At 44.4% G+C, this 19,535-nt stretch overlaps 2 protein-coding genes across 3 annotated transcripts; one reads left to right on the top strand and one right to left on the bottom strand.

Annotated features, from left to right (window-relative positions):
• Positions 1–39: 39 nt before the first annotated feature.
• Positions 40–4,719, bottom strand: pdcd2 (programmed cell death 2). Of its 2 annotated transcripts, none has more exons than XM_069180009.1 (6): positions 4,276–4,719; positions 2,986–3,225; positions 2,407–2,559; positions 2,005–2,114; positions 1,225–1,338; positions 40–1,028 (listed from the first exon to the last, which is right to left on the bottom strand). In XM_069180009.1, the coding sequence occupies exons 1-6, from the start codon at positions 4,589–4,591 to the stop codon at positions 855–857; spliced, it is 1,107 nt and encodes a 368-aa protein (XP_069036110.1). In that variant the 5' UTR covers positions 4,592–4,719; the 3' UTR covers positions 40–854. The 2 variants fall into 2 exon arrangements, with proteins under 2 accessions (XP_069036110.1, XP_015217969.2); XM_015362483.2 differs by having other exon boundaries at positions 2,401–2,559; positions 4,276–4,708.
• A 3,667-nt stretch (positions 4,720–8,386) lies between these two features.
• On the top strand, positions 8,387–18,040 carry rhoua (ras homolog family member Ua). Its single transcript, XM_006638405.3, has 3 exons — positions 8,387–9,067; positions 10,062–10,120; positions 13,415–18,040. Exons 1-3 carry the CDS (start codon positions 8,818–8,820, stop codon positions 13,865–13,867), a joined length of 762 nt encoding a protein of 253 aa, XP_006638468.1. The 5' UTR covers positions 8,387–8,817; the 3' UTR covers positions 13,868–18,040.
• Positions 18,041–19,535: the final 1,495 nt, after the last annotated feature.

The following is a 19,535-nucleotide window of genomic DNA, read 5'->3' as shown; positions in this document are numbered from 1 at the left end:
AGTACCTGTTTGTATACTGTCTGTACACACAAACAGTGGTAAGCCTCAGACATGGTTTTTAATTAATGTACAGTATGAATAACAACTTTCATTTCAAAGTGTAAAAACAGTATGACTGACAAGAGGCCATTTGGTCTAGCTCAGTTGATTGCTGGTAACTTATCTTGAGGGTATCTTTTAACATTGTGCAGGTTATACTTAAAACATTTGGTGAAATTATTGTATAGTGGGTTGTACCTTGGCAAAGAAATTAATGTACAACTTCATTGGCAGTTATTTAGAATTAAACTTCTTTAAAGACAGTTTTAATTTTACACAGCTGCTCCTCAAAAACGTTTATTACACTAAAATGTTTTATGAATACAGTATATGGCTGAGCCGTAAATAGCTCAAGGTTAAATGAATTCTTAGTGGATAGAATATGTTGATGTATTCAGTTTGTCTTTTCTGTTTTGCAATTCAGTTTACAGAGAAAAACAGAGAAAGTTCAGCTCTAGAAAACAGGCTTGAACACTGTAGAAGAATTTCAAACTTATATTGATAGAAGCACTTAAAACGTCAATTCTGAGTGCTTTTACTGAAGTTCAGCATAAAATACATTTATAGCATACATAACACAGTTGGAGAAAGCTGCACAAGTAGACTTTCTGCAGATTTATTTTACTGAGCTTTTGTAATTCATGTCATCCAGTATCAAGGGGCAAGAAGGGAGGGTTATCTGTTATAATCCTCACTTTATGAAGGGACGTCCCAAACTGGGTTTATTTAAAATCATCAGTGAGTCACAGATACCAGGTAGAGCTCCAGTAGTCATTAAGATTATTCCCTCCTGTTGTTTCTGCTCCATACGTCACTCAGTCCTCAGTATTTCTGGGGTCTGCAGCAAAGTCCTGTTTCCAGATGAACTCTGCAGTATAGCTGTTGCCTTGCTCGCAGGTTTCTGTACAAGTATAGACAGCCAGGACTCCCCAGTCAATGCTTTCTTGCAGGGTGTCCACCTTCAGATGGTTGAGTAACTGGGGCATAACCTGAAAGGGCACACGAGCAGAAAGAATGCCATTAATATCAGACCTTGGTTACAAAAGACAATGGGTCACTTTGAGGTTTATTTGGTCTTCCTTTAGACAATGTTAACTAAGTTTTGGAAACTATAGAACTAGAGAAGTGATTTTTCATTTTAGGGACGTTTTATTTGACGGAAGTCTCTGAGAAAAATCCTTGCACCTGAAATTCAAAGACACGTCTGGCTCCACATGAGCAGTTTGGGATGTCCTTTTCCTGAGGACGATGTTCAGCAGAAACCCAGAGCGGACTGCCCTTTCTGCAATACCGTAACACCTACAAGTTGAGAGAAAAAAACCTTGTGCTTAAATTCATTTTTCACTGAAAGATAAGGAATAATAACCCTGTTAGCTGTTGGTTTTTGCTTGGGTTAGAAATACATGCTCTACATCCGTACAGCAAACGTTTTGACAACTTCAATACTCAGTGGATTGATTGTAAAAAGATATAGCTGAAATTAGCTAACTTTAAAAGCAACACGAACAGCTGCCAGGCTTTGGGACTGAAACCCGGCTGATAAAGGTCTTGGAGAAATGTTTCCCGCTTCCCCTTAAAAGACAGTCGGGAGTCTGTCTCATGTTAAAAGAAGTTATTTCATGCGCATGGGAGCGAAACACACAGAGACGCTCGGTGTGTTTTTCTCAAAGTTAACTAGAACAGTCCTTAAATATTTTTCTGTCATCTTCCAGCTTCCCTATTTGCTAAAGATAACGTCTTTTAATACAATTGGTTACTTAGGTTCGTAGCACACATTCCAATTAACAGTATAGAATTACATAGTAACCCTTGTCATTCTTCCAATCCAGTTCAAACCAGTTCTAAAGGTCCGCTTTATAAAATATTGCATCTTCTGCAGGACAAGTGTGTACAAAGCTCACAGAGACCCTCAACACCAGTGTGTGATAAAACCTGATGGACCTTAAGGTCTGTAAAAAGACCAACCTGATGAGGCTCATGTGCAGTCCTCTGTTTAAATTTCTGAAACAGTTTTTGATCTTCGGTTTCATGCATAGCCATGGTTTCTAGATCCTTCAGGTCCGGGGACTCCAAGCCTGCAGTAGAGATATTTGAAACAGTAAGCCTTGTAGGGCTTTTGGTTTTGTGCTCAGTGTGCTTTTACACCTGGTTCCCAACATCAGATCGACTTCAGCAGGTTACCATGAAACCTCCAGAACCCTAATCTGTCATGCGTACGTTTACATGTTCCTTTATGGTTCTTAACTAAAACAGAAAATGAAAGCTCTATGGAACGGTACCTCATGAAAGGGCACTAGATTACATTGCAAAATTGTAATGAACTGGAACTATGTAAACTGGAGGTGGTAGTGTTGTCCCGACCTTCACCGGGTAAATGGCTGTACGGCGGGCTCTGCTGTGATTCCTCCAGGGGTTTGCTGAGCTCTTCAGCATCTCTCACTGGCACCTCCTCCGGCTCCGTCACCAGCTCAAATTCGGGGAAGAGAAAACCGTGAACAGGGTTGGGCTCGCCGGACAGGGCTGAACGAAGAAAGAGGAGGTCATTTGAAAGAGCCTTCCCCTGGCAGAAGAACAAGAATGCAGGTTTTCCCAGTCCTGGAGGTTCTCACAACTACTGTTTTTTTTTTTCCATTCCAGCCAAGCTTCATTACCTCATTGAAGCCTTAAACTAATAAGAACTAAGAACATTTACAGTTTTTTTCCTACTTAAAAGTCAATATTACGTACTTATATGTAAAAGGCAGCCTCCAACTCATTAAATGCATGAAGACAATCAAGTAGTTCAAAATTAATCCTAATATTAAAACAATAAAGGGATCAACTGTGTATCAGATCTTGGGTGGAAGACAAACGAGAAGGAACCAGGACTGTAAGCCCCTGCTTCAATGGATGGTACTTGTACTGGCACAGGAGCACAGCAGAACCTTGCTCCTTCTGTCTACCTACCGCCGCTGGAACACCTCTCCTTATGGCCTGCCTTCCAGTCCGCTGTCTGGTGGTGCCTGCTGCAGTAGTTGGCGCTGTGACAGCGGGAGCATGTCTTTGTGCCCGGGCAGCCACACACCCTGCACAGCTTCACTCCAGACCCCAGCACGAAGGTCTCGCTGGCACCTCCTGTGGGCTCCTCCTCTTCAGGAGGGTCGTATGGGTAGAAGTCATTCCTTCTGGGTAACTGGCTCCTGTACACTGAAAATACAGTACCAATGCATAATCGTTTTACTGTGAAGGCTATGAGAACGATCTTTTAGTCTAACGTTCTATAGCCAGATGATTTTCCAAAACCATTTAGGGGGAAAACGGGGAGACAGTGCCAATCCTCTTCCAAACATTGACCAGCTAACTGGGCTTATCTTTCATGTTTTAGTTTGTACTGAGGTCATTTCCTCTTTTATTTGCCTGCTCTCTCTTTAGGGCAAAACGTCTTTTTAGAATGTTCAGGCGGGAAGCTGCATCAGTGGGTCTCCGCTGCAAAGAAACAGGCGAAGGTTAAGTCCGCACTGAAAGGCAGAAAAGAGAAACCACCGATTCAACTATTGAGCCTCTTCAGGTCTTTGGGTGTGAGGCAGGAAAGCAGTGGGAATATAAAGGATACAGTTGGTGCGAATGGGCCCATAGGGGAGAGAGAGAGAGAGAATTCACAGATGGGGAGATCTGGGATTTTTCTTTTTAAGGTTTATGATCAGCTCCTAAAGGGAATTTATGGAGGGCTGATTTAAAAATAGACACTCACGTCTGTTGTGTGTTTCTGGCAACCCATACACACCACTTTTAGAATAAAACTCTTGAGCCCTGTCCTTGTTCTTCTAGTCCAAAGGTTCCCTGGTGTGGAAACCAAAATGTTTCTACGTCTCTTTATGTTATTAACACCTCTTCATCTGGAAGAAGTTTTAAACTGACATTATTAAAGTGCTACTGGACCAGTTTAGCTCTTCTACACGTGCTTCAGCTGTTTAGGATTTAAATAGACAGAGTGCGGACCTCGACGTCAAGAGTTTGGTCTGTTAAATAGCATTGGATAGCATTTATTGAACAGCACTGAAGTCAGAAAGTACTCGCACTCTTGTGTGGTCTCCAAGATTTTACGGTTAGTGTTAATTGAACAATATTTAAATAGCAACATGTAACCAAACCAGAATGGAGTTGCTACATTATAAGGTTCACGATACATTATAATAATCGGTTTTCAACAGCAGCCGGTAACTTGGAGCCAATTAGTTAAGTGATCAAGGAGCGTACCTTTAAAACAGCGACTGTCATTGTGAGAATAGCAGGCTGGAGTTTTACAGCAAAAGAGGAAAATCGTTCTGTGAAAACTTCGGTCCTGCCCGACAATAGGCGCATACACTTGCAGTAGAAAGGCTGTAGGGAGCTGGCATTTCTCGCACGCCAGCTCGGACGGGCTGGGTAGGTCCGACTGGCTCAGCCACGCAGGTCTGCCACCCACTTTACTGGGGAACTGAGGGCTCTGGAGTTGCCAATACTCCGCTTCTTCCAAAAAGCCAAGTAAAACTCCGGTTTCTTCCCTGTGCTCATCAGGGCTATTCTCCGCCATCCTGAAGGCAAGTCTCCCGAAAAACACACAAACACACGCGTTCCGAATATCCGGCTCCTCGAAGTCCGTCCGACTCAAACGTCCCTCAGCACAAAACTCCCCGACACAACTCGTTCCGCTGCGTTTCTCTGTTCACTCCTGTGTTTCCAGCAGGCACTAAAATCCAACAAGATCTGTTCTTGTTTCCTATGATGTATTAGTTGCGTGATAATGTTACTTGATCCTATGTCGCAAGACTAAGACCTGAATATGTCAAGCACTTCCTCTGAGAAATACAGATACAAAATCTGACTTTTTTTATGATACTTAGTGATAGAATTCATATGACTTCATATCGCCAGCGCCCATATCACTCTGCAGCACGCAACTGGCAGACTCCTGAAGCTCAGTAAGCCTGCTCAATAACTCGATGCGAGACTCCTGGGAAAAACTAAGGTTGGTGCTGGAAGAGGTGTTCGTGGGGCCAGCAGGGGGCGCTCACCCAGCGGTCTGTGTGGGTCCTAATGCCCCAGTATAGTATATGGGATGAGACTTAAATTCGAGGTCCTGATTCTCTGTAGTCATTACAATTCCTGAGGTGTTTCTCGAAAACAGCATGGGTATCACCCCGGTGTCCTGGCCAAATTTCCCAAGAACTTTATCAATCATGGCCTCCTAATAACCCTCATCTCTGAACTGGCTTCATCACTCTGTTCTCCCCACTAATAGCTGGTGTGTAGGGAGTGTACTGGTGCACTCTGCCGTCGCATCATCCAGGTGGGGCTGCACACTGGTGGTGGAGGGGATCTCCCTTACCTGTAAAGCACTTTGAGTGGAGTGTCCAGAAAAGCGCTATATACGTGTAATTAACAATAACAATTATTAGTATAAGTAATATAAACAACTCAATATCTCAATAAAATGTCACCTGTTTTGAATTGAGACGCCCTACTTAGTCTGACTTTTCCTCTTTCAGTTCTTTGCAACAGGTATCTTTGCTTAGATACCCCTCTCAGCTGACTTTAATCCCCTTTCCTCGGTAGAAGGAGCTCCTCAGCCGTCACATCCTAAACACCACCTCAAGCTCCAGTTGTACAAATCTGATATCATCCTCCCCACTTTTTAAACTCTCGTAATTCTCCCTGTAGTTCCTAATTCCTTCGGGTGATTTTGTTTAACAAACGCGTCACGGTTTCTTTTTATTTACAGTACCAATCCACGCACCATCGACAGTGACAGGGTATTGACAATAAAGTGGGTGAAACAAGTCAGTAACTGCAACTCGTTTAGAACGGGAGCACAGACTTGGGATTCAAACACCCACAAAGCCCCTTTTGGACATCAACGATAACGTGCAAGGAAGTTGCTCATGACCATGATCAGAAAGGAAAATAAAAAATACAATTAAAACTGTGGTGCAAACACTAACTTTCTTGCCTGTGAAACGTCTGTCGGGCTGCCTCTCCCCTTAGTGCCTGTTGCAGTGTTGGGGAGCAGACTGACTCTGTTGCACAGACTCGGGGCTCCCGGCGACTCCAGGGCGTGATCCGAGCGGGAGGAAACCTCAGCCGCCCCTGAGCTCTCCTGTGGAAAGGTAGGAAGGCTCAGTTACACCTCAGCAGAGCTAAGGGGGCAGCCAGTCCGCTGGAAATTTCTCTGAGGATATACAGTACGTCAGTCTCTTTTATGTTGAAACCAGTTCATAAGAACAAGGGAGTTTGTTAACACCATTACTCTTAATACTATACTATATATAATGGCCTTAACAAGTAGGGAAAAATTGACGTTTCTCACTATTTTTTTACTCAGCTTCAGGTGACAACCGATCTCCCTAAAATGGACCCTCCACAATAGGATAACGGTGCTAATCTCACTTGTAGTTTCATTTATGGGACAGATACCCCTGTGGGAGGAAGCAGGAGCCCACGTCACACCCTGCCCAGGTCCTGCCGGGCTGAATAATTCACGAAGACGTTTGATGAAAAGATCAAACCATCTGGCAGCCTGTAAGAGACTTCTCCAGACATTACAAGGCCATCCCTTCAGAGGTCAATCTACTGTAGCAGCTTCACAACTTGTTGCGTACCAATTTGTAGAAAGCCAAAAAGGACATTACAAAAAAAACAACAACAAAAGTGTCAAGTGTTTTAATATTTGAGACCACTTACGGCGTTCTAGTGTCGGTATCGTGATGTCTGCGCTGTGATTCTTATTGACAACAGTTGACCACTACGACCACCAGGCGGCGCAATGACTTAGGCCATGGACTCGGAGAGCCCCAGTGGTTTCTGGTTTTCATTACTGCCCAGATCTGAATCACTTGATTGGATCAACCGGTTGCTAAACTAGGAGACATACTTTCCAGATCTGTGTTGACTGACCATTATGGTACCTAGCTCTCCAGAACCAGGGCTGGGTTTTTTCCTACCATCTCTTCCTTAGGTGCTTTTATTTAGAGGTCACTAATTTCAATTCCATCTTACAAAAATCTCTTCTGAAATGAATAAATAAGAAGTGCAATTTCAGCTATTTAACTACAAATACATTATACCAATCTCAATCATCTTATTTTACATCTACCAGTACAAATGATACCATGATTCACTTCTAATCTAATATTTTTTAGATATTTATCTATTTCATGATACATAATCACAAAGTATTTTACAATATAGGAGGAAAATATCTCAAACAAGCCCTAGTTTAGACAGTTGAAGGTATCTCTCCTAACCCACTTAGATGTAGCAGAGAACTGTACTCCTTTTCAAATCGATAAATTCTAATTTAACCTGGGTTAAAAACAAACACCACAGTAACACATTTGTAACCTGGTATGATCATCAAGACTGTCTGGACTTATGATTCAAAACACTGTGTCTCAGTCAGTGCTTAGGAACATGAGGATTATGGTTCAGGCAACAGAAAGACTTTAGGTGTGGCAGTGGAAGGCTGAAAGCAGGGGTGCTCACAGCGCTGTCTCGTCATGTGAGAAGCATGTGGCAAAGTTTCCAAGGTGTGAAGTAACAAGCTGTACATTTGGTGCTCGCTCGGCGACTCAGATTGCACTCCACGCTCCACTGTGGTTTTTCACGTGCTGGAGAGAAAATCCCTGCGCCGATCTCTTTCTGAGAGCTGTAAATGAATGCGTCCCACAAGACTGGGTGGCAAGCTGGCTTCTGGGTAGCCCACTGCAGGCAGGCAATGACAGAAAACAAGAAAGGATGATGTTTCTTTTGTAAGAACTCTCCTGGACACTTGGGGTTCATCACTCGTATCTGTACTCGATGACCAAGGCCTTGTGGACACACTCCTCCTTGCACTAGACCACTAGTCCTGGATGTGCATGACTCATCCCCTGAACTGGACAACCAAGCAGTTAGAAGCAGAATAGACAGTGCTATGAAAATGTCCTGCTGCTTCAATCAATGTCCCATTGACAGGCGATTTGTCCTCTTCTGCAGACTGACAACTCCTCTGGCCCTTGCTGTACCTGTTGGCGTTGCGTGGTGTGTTTTATCACGTGAGTGGCACTTTCAGGGGTGGGTATTCCTATACGCCTCGTTTGAAATGCAAGTTAATCTTTCACTGACACTTTGGTCTTCTAGACCAAAAGAACCGACGGTCTATTTAGAAGCCGTGTGATTTACCCCCCAACAAAAAAAAACTTTGTAGAAGAGTGGTATTTTGAACGATTAGCAATACGTCCAATGAACAGACTTGCACTGCTCGCAGGAGAAGCAGCCGCTCGACGATTGGTCGGTCGGTCAAGTCTTTTCCACCCCCGAAACCCCCTCCCCCAAGCCCCGACGCGGTCGTGTAAGGTTCACGATGATGTCATGCAGCTGTAGGGTAGCTCGGTGAGGCTGGAGTTGGGGAATAGAGACTTGAAAGGTTGCACCGAGGCGGGAGGGGAAGAGATACGGAGAGCGACACTGCAGCCAGACGCGATCTCACCGGAGGAACTGCTTCGTGGTCCCCCGAAAAAAGCATATTCTGCCGTGGACGTTTAGGGATTGATTTTTTTTTTTGTTAGTGTTGCTTTGAATGGTTGCTTTTGCGGTCACAAAACAGCTGCTGGGGTCTGTTGTGCGGATCATTTCCCAGCCAGACCGAACCGTTCAGGGAGAGGGAACGGGCACTCTGCTCCCCCAATGACACCCCCGCGGATATCTGGACACGGGAGCCGTTCGGGACTGGGGGATCTGGTGTAGGGACAGTCGGGACCGCCCCGCCGGTGCCACGCCGCGATGCCGCCGCAGGGAGCGGCGGAGTACAAGCCGGTCGCGGTGGCGGAGGCGCCCCCGGTACCTCCGCGCAGGTGGCGGGGCAAAGAGCAGCCGGCGAGGTGCAGGTCTCGCTGGGGTCCGGGCGCCGAGCGCAAGGTGAAGTGCGTCCTTGTCGGGGACGGCGCGGTGGGTAAGACCAGCCTGGTCGTCAGCTACACCACCAACGGGTATCCAACGGAATACATCCCAACGGCGTTTGACAACTTTTCAGGTAATTCCGTGTCGCCAGGCTTTTGTAACGGTACCTTTGTAACGGTAACGGAACTAATTTGGCTTCTCAGCGTTTTCTCTCCGATTCAAGAAAAGAAGAAAAGCAAACTTCGGTTTTTTAAGCTCCGGTCCAGTGATCACCAGCGCAGTGAATTGTGCTGTTTTATAGAATAAGGAATACGGATTTTTTTTTTTGGTTTAAATTGGCAATAGAGGCTTGTTGGATAGAGAGACTGGGCTGAACGTTGATTTCATGAGACAGCGACAATAAATATTGAAGTCCTACGAGATGAACGGCAGTTAAAAAGCTACCCCTGCGCGTACAGCATTTCATTTAAATTCAAGACTGACCCTTTCCATCTGGTGTGGGATCCGTTATTGCGTAAGATGTCTCCAGAGAAATAAGTAGCTTGACTGATCCCCAGCTATTCAGTAACAAACCTAATCTTTTCGCTGCTTAACTATAACGCCGCGTTTATTATAATTAAGACGGGCCAATCAATGATAGCTCTCTCCCACTGCTTCATATTGTAGATAATACCCTTTAGGACATTTTTCAGAAAAGCTTGTCCGTTTGTAAAACCTTTTAAGTAATTTAAAGAAGTGGCTAAGAATGTGTTTTTTTTTAATTTGTTGTAACTGGAAGAATTTTCAGAATCGTGCGTCATTTCGAGCTCATGAGTCTTTAAAGCATTTGAATCAGGAGCTGAGTTAAACCCCTAAATGAAGGCAATAATAATAATTCTTGTTGTAGTTGTTATAATCAAATATACGCATTACACAGACCAATTCTAAGGGCACATTTCTTACGTTTAACACAGAATTTGAATAAAAAACGCCTTCAGCTCTGGGGAGATCGCATGTGAGCGCGTCCCCAGGGTCAATAAAAGAGATTTTAATTAGAGTGATGAATGAAACTGGGGAGAGATCTGTGATATTACTCCTGAAAAAATGTTCTCTCTCACCCTGTGATTTTCCTGTTTTCCTCCCTGCAGCGGTCGTGGCTGTTGATGGCAAACCAGTGAAACTGCAGCTCTGTGACACCGCAGGCCAGGTCAGTGAGACGATTTCAGCTGGTCTCTTTCTGCTAACTGTGGATTCAGCCCTTTTCAGAGAACAACCTGATTTCAGCTGCTCTCTCTCTGATAACTGTGGATTCAGCCCTTTTCAGAGAACAACCTGATTTCAGCTAATCTCTGAAATTGTATTTCAGCTTTTAAAAATGCAAATGGGGTCTGCACAGGTAATTTTGCACAAAGTTGCCTGATCCACATTTCAGTATCGCTTAGTATAGCAGCTGCGTGAAACAAATCTGAAGTGTCCTTTAAGATCATTTCAAAAACACGTAGATGCAAGGGCTTGTTTAATGAAAAATGGTACTGCACTCCTCCTCACCCTGACTAAATCAACATTTCCGTCTCCAGACCTTCCAGCAGGTCGGGAAGTCTGGTGTGGGTCACACCTGTTTCACACGGGGAACCACTTCACATGAAATTCTTATCCAGTGCTCAAAAGAATGTCGGCTTCTAAAGATGGTAACAGGAATAGATTAAGAGCTAGTTTGGGTCTAGATAGAATATATATGTTCATGTCACTTCTCATGGCAGTTTAATGTACAGTTGCTTGAATGAGTGGAGAAAGAGGGATGTTCCTGAAAAGTTGTCATCCCAAGTAATTGTGGAGGTGGGGCCTTTTCATCCGTTTAGCACAGCAGGGCTCTGCAATAACGGTTTAATTTAGCAAATACGGTCCCACATGGGCAGCGCAGTGCTAAATTGCTGTTAACCATGCTAATTAACGTCCTCGGTGTTCGTTAATGAGATGTAAAAAGACAGCTTCCCTGCTTGAGTCTGCGTTGTATCCTGTTAATGCAGTGGAACTGCCTTGAGCTGAGTGTGAGTCGTAGGACGGGACCGGTCTGTTTAATAGCTCAGCATTTCACCTAAAGGACCTCTTTGTTTGGGGATCAGGGGCTTTTCTCTTCCCACCCGAGGTGTTCAATGTCATTCACATGGAGGTGCCGTTTAGTAATGTTATGAGAGGACGGGATCCAAGATAAGAGAGATCAGATCACTTTATTTGGCCATGTAGAATTTCTCGCATTAGGAATTTGTCTTTTCGCAGACCCCAGCTTGCTCTCCATGAGACACACAGACAGGGAGAGAGAAGCTTGGGGTCAGAGCGCAGGGTCAGCCATTTACACGGCGCCCCTGGAGCAGCTGGGGTTAAGGGCCTTGCTCAGGGGCCCAATGGAGTAGGATTCCTCTGCCGGCTGGGGGATTTGAACTGGCAAATCCACATCCAGCCACAGGCACAGATCCTGAGCCACAGTGCCATCGCTCCGCCATAAAAATGGAGCAACAAATGGAAGCTAAGAGCAGGTCCATGTAGGATGCAGGAGCCTCCTCTTTCGGCAAGGAGCAGAGATCACCTGGGACAAACCAGGAGTCCACATTGCTGGATCTGTTTTTCCTTCGGGAAATGGCTAGATACAATTCTTAGAGCAGCATGCAACCAGCCTCTAAGTGAGGAAAATGAATTAGTCTGATTTGCAATGAAAGCGTCTACAAATTAGAAATGAAATGCTTATTAGTGCACCGGTTGCTGTTTGCACTCTTGACAGCCTGCATCTCCAGTTTGCTGCTGTAGTCCACTTATTTCTCTGTCTTTTCAACTTCTCAGGCTTAAGTGCTTCAGAAAAGCACCCGTTTGCTGCCATTGCATTGCCCACACTGTCATTTGTTGGTCAAGGCAGTAAAGTTATTTGAATGTAAATTTGAGGGGACAATCTAGTTCATGTGGTTGCTCACAGGATCCCAGAATATCATCCAGCCATTTCTTGAGAGCAACCAGGTAATTTGCTTCAACAGCATGGCTGGGTGCCTTGGTAGTGATTCGGGTGTAGTTAAGCATTTTTTCGCCACATACAAGAGCTGTTGCACTGTCTTCTCTGCACCAAACAGTGCAGACTTTGCATTGTTTCCAGAAGCACAGAGTTGTTGCCAGACCTGCAGTGGTTGAGAATTTGGGTTCCATGTTGAATTCTCCAGCCTTTGGGCACGGATGCCAGGACTTCTATGGAAGCTGGAAGTTTAAAATCAGACTGTGACCCCACACTCAGCAGTACACAACCCTGGGGTAAGATCAGGGTAAGCTCGCTGATCTCTGACCCCCTTTAAAGCGATGTTTAATTGTACCTTAGAGGAACTGCTGTCAGTGAGCCACAGGACATAATGATAAGCTTCTTTATTTTTTAAATTCTAGGTTTAATAATCTACCTTATAAAATATTATTATATATAGCCGCTTAAAAAGCAATCATCACAAAGTAATTCACAGTACAAATAAGCATACACTATAGTGTAGAAACATTAATTTAAAAATCATGTTTTAATTATGAATTTCGTGAGTGTAGCTGATTAAGTTAAGTGATTGCTCTTTATTGACCCATTAATATTTATTAAAATGACATGTTTTCCTCTCTCACTCCAGTTTCCGCTACGTTATTTTAACACTTAAGGGTGGGCTGTAACAGAGAAGGCCAGTTCAGACTGGAGTACTGTATGCTTTAGTAGAATTCGTACTGGTACGGTGCTTTTTGAGAGAGTGCCCAGAATTTCAGGCTCTCTCTCATTTCCCTGCAGATACGAACCGTCAGGAACTCCTAGGCTCTCTGTCTCATTTGATACCAGTTTGATATTTATAACGCACATTCTCTTTAATTGCATGTAGTCCTCTGCAGTTGTTTTGCACGATAGGAAATAATAAATGGAAAAAAACACACACAGATTCCAGAGTTAAAAAACAATTCGGAGTTATCAGGAAGTTGGAGAAAGCTGATACAGGACTGTATTTACACAGCTTGACCTCTGTAGCCATGGTGATGGCTAGAGCTGCATTAGAGAGCGGTGGGTGTGCTGTCGAAAGTGTCAAAATACAGCTGGAATATTGCGTGAATCACCTATTCAAAGCAAAGGGAAGTCTATATAATGAGATAAAAATTCCATACTAAAGGGAAAACTGCTATAGCAGTTCGAAGCTCATACCTGTAAGTCTTATTATAGCTTTTTGGAAGCAAAACCTTTTAGATTCCAAATATAAGTGAGTTGTGATGTCATTTAGACGAGAACGGACACAACTAAGACAAAAGTTTTTCCTTAATTTTTGAAATCCTGCTCTCCTTCCGACCGTTTGAAGGGTGTGATGCCTTGAGGGCAGCAGCAGGAGAGGTGAATTCCGGTTTCGGAGTCTGTGTCTCCCAGGGGTTCCAGGGGGCGTCCTCTTGTGTCCTTCCCGGGCGGTTTGTCACCAGTTGCACATTGTGTGTGTGTGTGTGTGTTCCTCTGCAGGACGAATTCGACAAGCTCCGGCCCCTGTGCTACACCAACGCCGACGTCTTCCTGCTGTGCTTCAGCGTCGTCAGCCCCTCGTCCTTCCAGAACGTGACGGAGAAGTGGGTGCCGGAGATCCGCTGCCACTGCCCCAGGGCGCCACTGCTGCTGGTGGGCACGCAGTGCGACCTGCGCGAGGACGTCAAGGTGCTCATCGAGCTGGCCAAGTACAGGGAGAAGCCCGTGGACGAGGAGGCGGCCCGCACCTGTGGCCAGGACATCAAGGCCGTGTGCTACATGGAGTGCTCGGCCCTGACGCAGAAAAACCTGAAGGAGGTGTTCGACGCCGCCATCGTGGCCAGCATCCAGCACGCCAACAGCCAGCAGCAGAAGAGGATAAAAAAGCGAACTCCCGACAAGATGAAGAAGCTCTCCAAGTCCTGGTGGAAGAAGTACTGCTGTTTCGTATAGCGGCCGGAGACGGGGGGCTTGCGGCGCAAGGGGGTGTCGGGGCTACATTAGCTCAGACTGCGGACAGGGTGGCGGCCTGGCCAGAGGACCCGCTGTGAGGACAGCAGCCCCTGTGCAGACGAGGGACAGTCCCCGGCGTTCCTCTTCACATCGCGGTCCTGGGGGAGCTGTTGGAGTAACTGCTGCCAGCTGTTTCCTTCTTGATCAGAGAGCCTAACCAGCCACCTGATTGCTGCCTGTTTTAAGTTTATTAGACCCTCAAGCACAAAGCCAGCCCCCCCCTGCTGAGGTTTCTGTGCTGCGTGGAGAGAAAGAAAAAAGAAGCCGGGTCTGAAGAACATTGCTGAACTTTGTTTTCGGCCCACTGTCGCAACACTTCTTTTAAAACCATTGGGGGGGGGGGAGGGGGGTGGTGGGAGCCTGAAATTTGCTGCTTTCAAAAAAAAGGATTAGTAGGTCTAGCCTGTTACTCTGCAGAACAGGTTAATCTCCTCGCCCATTTCAAGTAGTGCCTGTTGTAAACCGCAGTGCAAGGCTGTTTCCAGTCCATAAAAGTAAAACAAATGCACTGCAAACAGTGTTTCCTTTCATATTGTTTAAACATGATTAAGTTATAAGAGTGGAGGCCACTTGGCCCATCTAGTTTGTTTGGTTGCTAGCAGGACCAAGGATCTCATCCAGCTGTTTCCTGAAAGAAGCCAGAGTCTAGTTTTATTTGGCTGAAGTTTTTAAACAAGTGAGCGTGAAGACGGCTCGGCTTTTTAACCACTACGTTTAGTTTGCAGCCTTGTCAGACACTTCAGCAAGGGCGCCCAACATCTTGCAGTCTTTTTTTATGCTTGTGAATTGTCATCTTAACTGGACGAATCGAACTGCTTCTCAGGTAGTAGGGGTCACAGACACTTGGCGCTTTTTTGTAACGGTTCTTTGCCCTCAATCACTACTAGACAAACTACCTAGAACACCTTTGTCAGAGTTGTCTTGCGATTCTGCTGGGACAGAGGCTGTTAATAGTGAAGGCGTATGTGTGGCTACTGTGTTCTGTCGAGTGGCTGAAGGCAAAGTGGAAAAATCTATGAACCTTTTTTCATTCCCCCTTTAAACCTGCCTTGAAACTGATGCAGTACTGGGAATAAATTGACAATTATTAACCAGAATAGACTGCTGACCATTGTTTTCCAGCACTTGCTGCTGGCAGGTGTTGGTGAGATTGTGACAAGCATGAAACTGCCTTTCGCTGGTAAATCGCGGGGGTCCAGTCTCGTATGGGAGCAGCAGTATGTCAGCTCTGTTTGACGCTGAAGCACCTGCTCTTTTAAACTGGTCTGGTTAAGCAGGTAACATTAAGAGCCGAGTTGGAATGAAAGCCTGCAGACAGTACAGGACCAAGGTTGGACACCCCTGTAGTAGGTAAATACCACTATTAAAAAAAAACTGGAAACCTTTTGATTGCAGCATTGAGGAAGATGATGCTTTCTGTCATTTTATTTCGGATTTCGACAAAGGTTTTCTCATCCACGGAGAACGGGCCTGCTTATCCACCATGTTTGTTTTTCAAAAGTGCAGAAATGGCCTTTTCAAAGCATTCACCTTTCTTCAAATGCCTCTTAACTGTTTAGGTTAGTGGGAACTTATAAGCTCATAGTGATAAGTTATTTATCAGTTAATGTTTCTATATTAATGATTTAGATGTATATAATGAGGGCCAGATGTTAATCCAAAGAACTAACTTGTTTTCATATCACTAACCAGTCACATAACTGGCAGAGGGGAGAATCTTGGTAATATTTCCAAACAGGTTCCAGTTCATTCTAATGAATGAGATGCGACTCCAAAAAGTAATACTTCTTTTCTGAATGTATTTCATTTCCAGGTGTAATCCATTGTAGCTGTGCTCTAACGTTTCAGCTGGTGGAAAATAAACGGTCAATTCTTTAGGGCGTGGTTATGTTTTCACACCTCACAACCTAATTAAAGAGGTTCGTAAAGGCCGACACTGGGGGAAATGCCCCCTCAGACTGTTCTGGAGTTTGTCGGAAAATTAGTTGCAGTGACTAGGAGAAAAATCCTTAAAAGTCTGTACCAACTAAGCTGTAGTGACCCAATTGTGAAAGTAGATGGCTTGTGGTGTTGGTATAGTTTAATTAGCATTTCTGGCAGATACACAATGCCTTTAGTTACCCTGACTTGCCAAGTGTGGGTATATGTGCACAAAACCCTCCTTGACACAGGAGGAAAAACAGTCCCGAAACAAGCCTGTGTTTTAAAAGTGTGTGTTCATTGCAGCTGAGAGAAAATGATTGTGGAAATGTTCGTTTACTTTTACTCAAATAATTTCAGTTTTGTTTTCACCATGTACTGTAGCAGACAAGCCTGTCATTTCTAGAACTGGGTTTGTGTGTTTTGTAGGCTCAAATTGTAACAATGAAACATACAATCAGTACGTTTAGAATTGTTTGAACTCCACACCTAATGTCCATATATTAAAAAAAAAAAAGAGGCTGGAGTTACCCAGCTCCTGTTTGCATAGGAACCTGCAGCTTAATAAAACCGGAAATGAATCAGGTGGTTGTCTTTCGCCGCTACATGCTTAGATCTACTCAATTGTATCGCATTCTTGTAATTTGTACATGGTCTGCTATAGGAATGTCTACACAGGGAAAAACTATAGAAATGAGGTCCAACATATCCATATATAGAAATGAGGTCCAGATATCCATAGGTGACAGTTTGGTAGCAAACATTCATATGATGTACAATGCTACCTGTGGATATTGGGAGGTCTGTATAAGCTTAACTGGAGAATGGACAATACTTTCTCCAAGCTATCTCACATGTGTTTGTGGTATCAAGCAGCCGTATGGAGAACTGGGTTAGATTCTGTGTAAATGGGTCTCCTGGTTGTCGCTGTAAATCAGGATCAAATAAACAGCTGCAGGGGAACTCGGAAAGCAGTTAGGACTGACATGGCTCTTGCTGAGCATATCACAGGCACCTGAGTTCAAAGCTTCCTGGAATCTGTAGATTATCCAGGACATAAAAAAGATTTATGTAGAGGCAACTATAATAGGTGTCTCATAATGCAAACACCCACTCTTGTGCTCCTTACATGAAACATGCAGAAAGCTATTTGCAAAAGTGTAGTTGGAAGTGAAATGTGTAAGTCAGCTCAGCAATAGTTTTAATACAAAGAGATGTCGGGGAATAACTTTGTTACTGCAATACTCTCCAGACTTCAGTTTTTTTTGGTGCATACATTTCACTTTAATTTTTGACATCTCTGCTCGGCACCCTTGACGTTTCTGGGCCATTTTCTCTGATCTGTTCATGCAGATGGGAAGAAGCTCGATTGATGATTGGTTAGCAGGCGTCTTCGGAAAATGCAGATGACAGATCCTAAACAACTGCCACTGTCTACTGGGGAAAAACCGCGTCAACAATGCACAAGGAAATGTTTCTCCAGATGCCTGGAGAAAAGTTATCTTGGTGTTGTTGACTCTGCACCAAGCTTATTATACAAGTCTCTACCTCAGGAAGATACCATTTTGCTTTACATGCTAAGCAGGACTGTGCCCTAGAAAATCGGACAAACCCCATATGACCAAGCACGTTTGCAAAAGCTTGTTATTCTAAATGCCCAAGCTTGTTATTCTAAATGCCCGGACTTGCGCTAGAGAGACTGATTCTTTCTTTTGAGTCAATATGAGTCCTTGTAAAATGGGTAAATCATGGGACGGTTCTGCAGCAGTTGGCTTTAGTTATCTATAAGGGCGAAGCGTGTCATTAATCCTGGGAGCTCTTACAGTAATGAACTGTCTTTGAGTTTAATGCATTTCAATGGATTTCTTCGAGTGTAACCAGCAATGCGCAAGACGCCGTGCAGGAGAGACTTGGCTAGCACTTGACTGTAACAGGTTTGGTTTTTAATCATGAGCTGTTCAGCTTATGTTTGGAAACATAAGGTAGAGCTTCTGCTGCTTGATCCTTCGGGTTGTGAGATTCTTTGGCTCTGCTGCTGTAAACCCAAGTTCATTCCAACATGCTCAAGTGCTTCTTCCATAACCCAAATCTTACTCCCAGCCTTACGGGATTTTCCTTTCTGCTCTGATGTGGACAGAAAGTGGTTATAGGGCTGGCTATGATTGAATAAACTTGACATCACGATCCAATGTTTTAAGGTTCATTGGGTGTTTTTGTCACTTGATAAACTATCCTTGCTTTGTAACAATGGAACATGCTGATTGACAAAAAAACTGAAATAACGGTAAAATATTAAGTCCTTGTTAAACCATGCCTTAATTTGCAAACATTCTATTAATTGCTGAAAGGAAGCAGTCTATTTTAATTAAATTCATCCTTGATTTTCTCTATTACAGATACCAGATGTTACCATTTGTCAATAATAGATTATCGTGTGCAAAGACACATCGTGACCAAAATAATAATATCTGTCAGTTCTGGACTTATTCTGAGCAGCTTCTCTGGAACAGAATCAAAGATGTGACCAGGATGATGCCAATTCTCAGCCGCAGAGCCCAAGTTGAAAGAACTTAATCTCATGAGCTTGGAACGACTTTGGGGAGATTTGATTTAGGTGCTCAAAATCCTTAAAGGGATTATTGACACGCTACCATGTCAAACTCAACCCAGTCCAAAGAACACTCAAAAGAAAATCTAAGGACATTCGACTCTGTCGCTTAATATTTAACAGCATATCAATTTTCAGGAATGCTGTACAGGGTGGCAATAAGACCATGTGATTTTATAGGTACAGTATATTGATAACATTATGGGTAAACTGCATATGGGTGTAGTTGGAACAGTAAGTTTGTAATTTAATATTAAGCCCTGCTGGTGTTTGCAAACTGGCCTGCCTCTTGGGTGGGACTGGCACACTCAGTGTCATAGTCACATGGCAGCGAATTGCTAATCTGCATTACTATCAGATTCTTTAAAGGGAGCTGACAGGTCTGCTCACACTGCGGATTTGCCTCCCGTTTGGGCGCTTTGCAGCCATTGCACATATGGTGGTTGACTTTCCTCTGACGCAGCTCCTACAGCCAAGCTTCCCTAAGAGTGCTGTTGCAAGCACAAAGTCCAGAGAGCACCCCAGAGGTCATTGTACACCAAATAAAATTTGAACAGGCAAGCTGCCGCCCACAGGCGCAGAGCCTTAGCCACAGAGCCACCGCCCCGCCCCCTAAAGCAAGGCTCTGTGGCTCAGGATCTGCGCCTGTGGGTGGAAGCTTGCCTGTTCAAATCCCGCGGCCGACAGACGAATCCTACTCCGTTGGGCTCCTGAGCAAGGCCCTTAACCCCAGCTGCTCCAGGGGTGCTGTACAAGGGCTGACCCTGCGCTCCGACCCCAGGCTTCTCTCCCTGTCTGTGTGTCTCATGGAGAGCAAGCTGGGGTATGCGAAAAAGACGAATTCCTAATGCAAGAAATTGTATAGGGCTAATAAATTGATCTTACACCAGAGTCACGCCTCGTGTCCATTCCAACTTGTTTAGCTTTTCCTTAAACCTCTATTGTCTTCCTCCTTCCCAGTAAGAAGAAAGAAGGGATTTGTTGTTGTTGTTATACAGCTGTATTTCTTAACAACAAGAATTTCTTGGGTTGTGAAGATCGTAAGAGTACACAATACCAGTAGCAGTGAAAGACAGTAAA

Source organism: Lepisosteus oculatus, chromosome 17 (genome assembly GCF_040954835.1).
Source record: "Lepisosteus oculatus isolate fLepOcu1 chromosome 17, fLepOcu1.hap2, whole genome shotgun sequence".
NCBI classification, from domain to species: Eukaryota; Metazoa; Chordata; class Actinopteri; order Semionotiformes; family Lepisosteidae; genus Lepisosteus; species Lepisosteus oculatus.
This window is presented reverse-complemented; position numbering and strand designations above follow the sequence as displayed.

Coding starts and splice junctions, on each gene's coding strand:
- pdcd2 (XM_015362483.2), bottom strand. CDS start 4,591: ATGGCGGAGAATAGCCCTGATGAGCACAGGGAAGAAACCGGAGTTTTA. Junction 2,115..2,400: donor CAGCCATTTACCCGGTGAAG/GTCGGGACAACA, acceptor TCTCTACTGCAG/GCTTGGAGTCCCCGGACCTG. Junction 1,339..2,004: donor CTGCACATGAGCCTCATCAG/GTTGGTCTTTTT, acceptor CTCAACTTGTAG/GTGTTACGGTATTGCAGAAA.
- rhoua (XM_006638405.3), top strand. CDS start 8,818: ATGCCGCCGCAGGGAGCGGCGGAGTACAAGCCGGTCGCGGTGGCGGAG. Junction 9,068..10,061: donor GGCGTTTGACAACTTTTCAG/GTAATTCCGTGT, acceptor TCCTCCCTGCAG/CGGTCGTGGCTGTTGATGGC. Junction 10,121..13,414: donor TCTGTGACACCGCAGGCCAG/GTCAGTGAGACG, acceptor GTTCCTCTGCAG/GACGAATTCGACAAGCTCCG.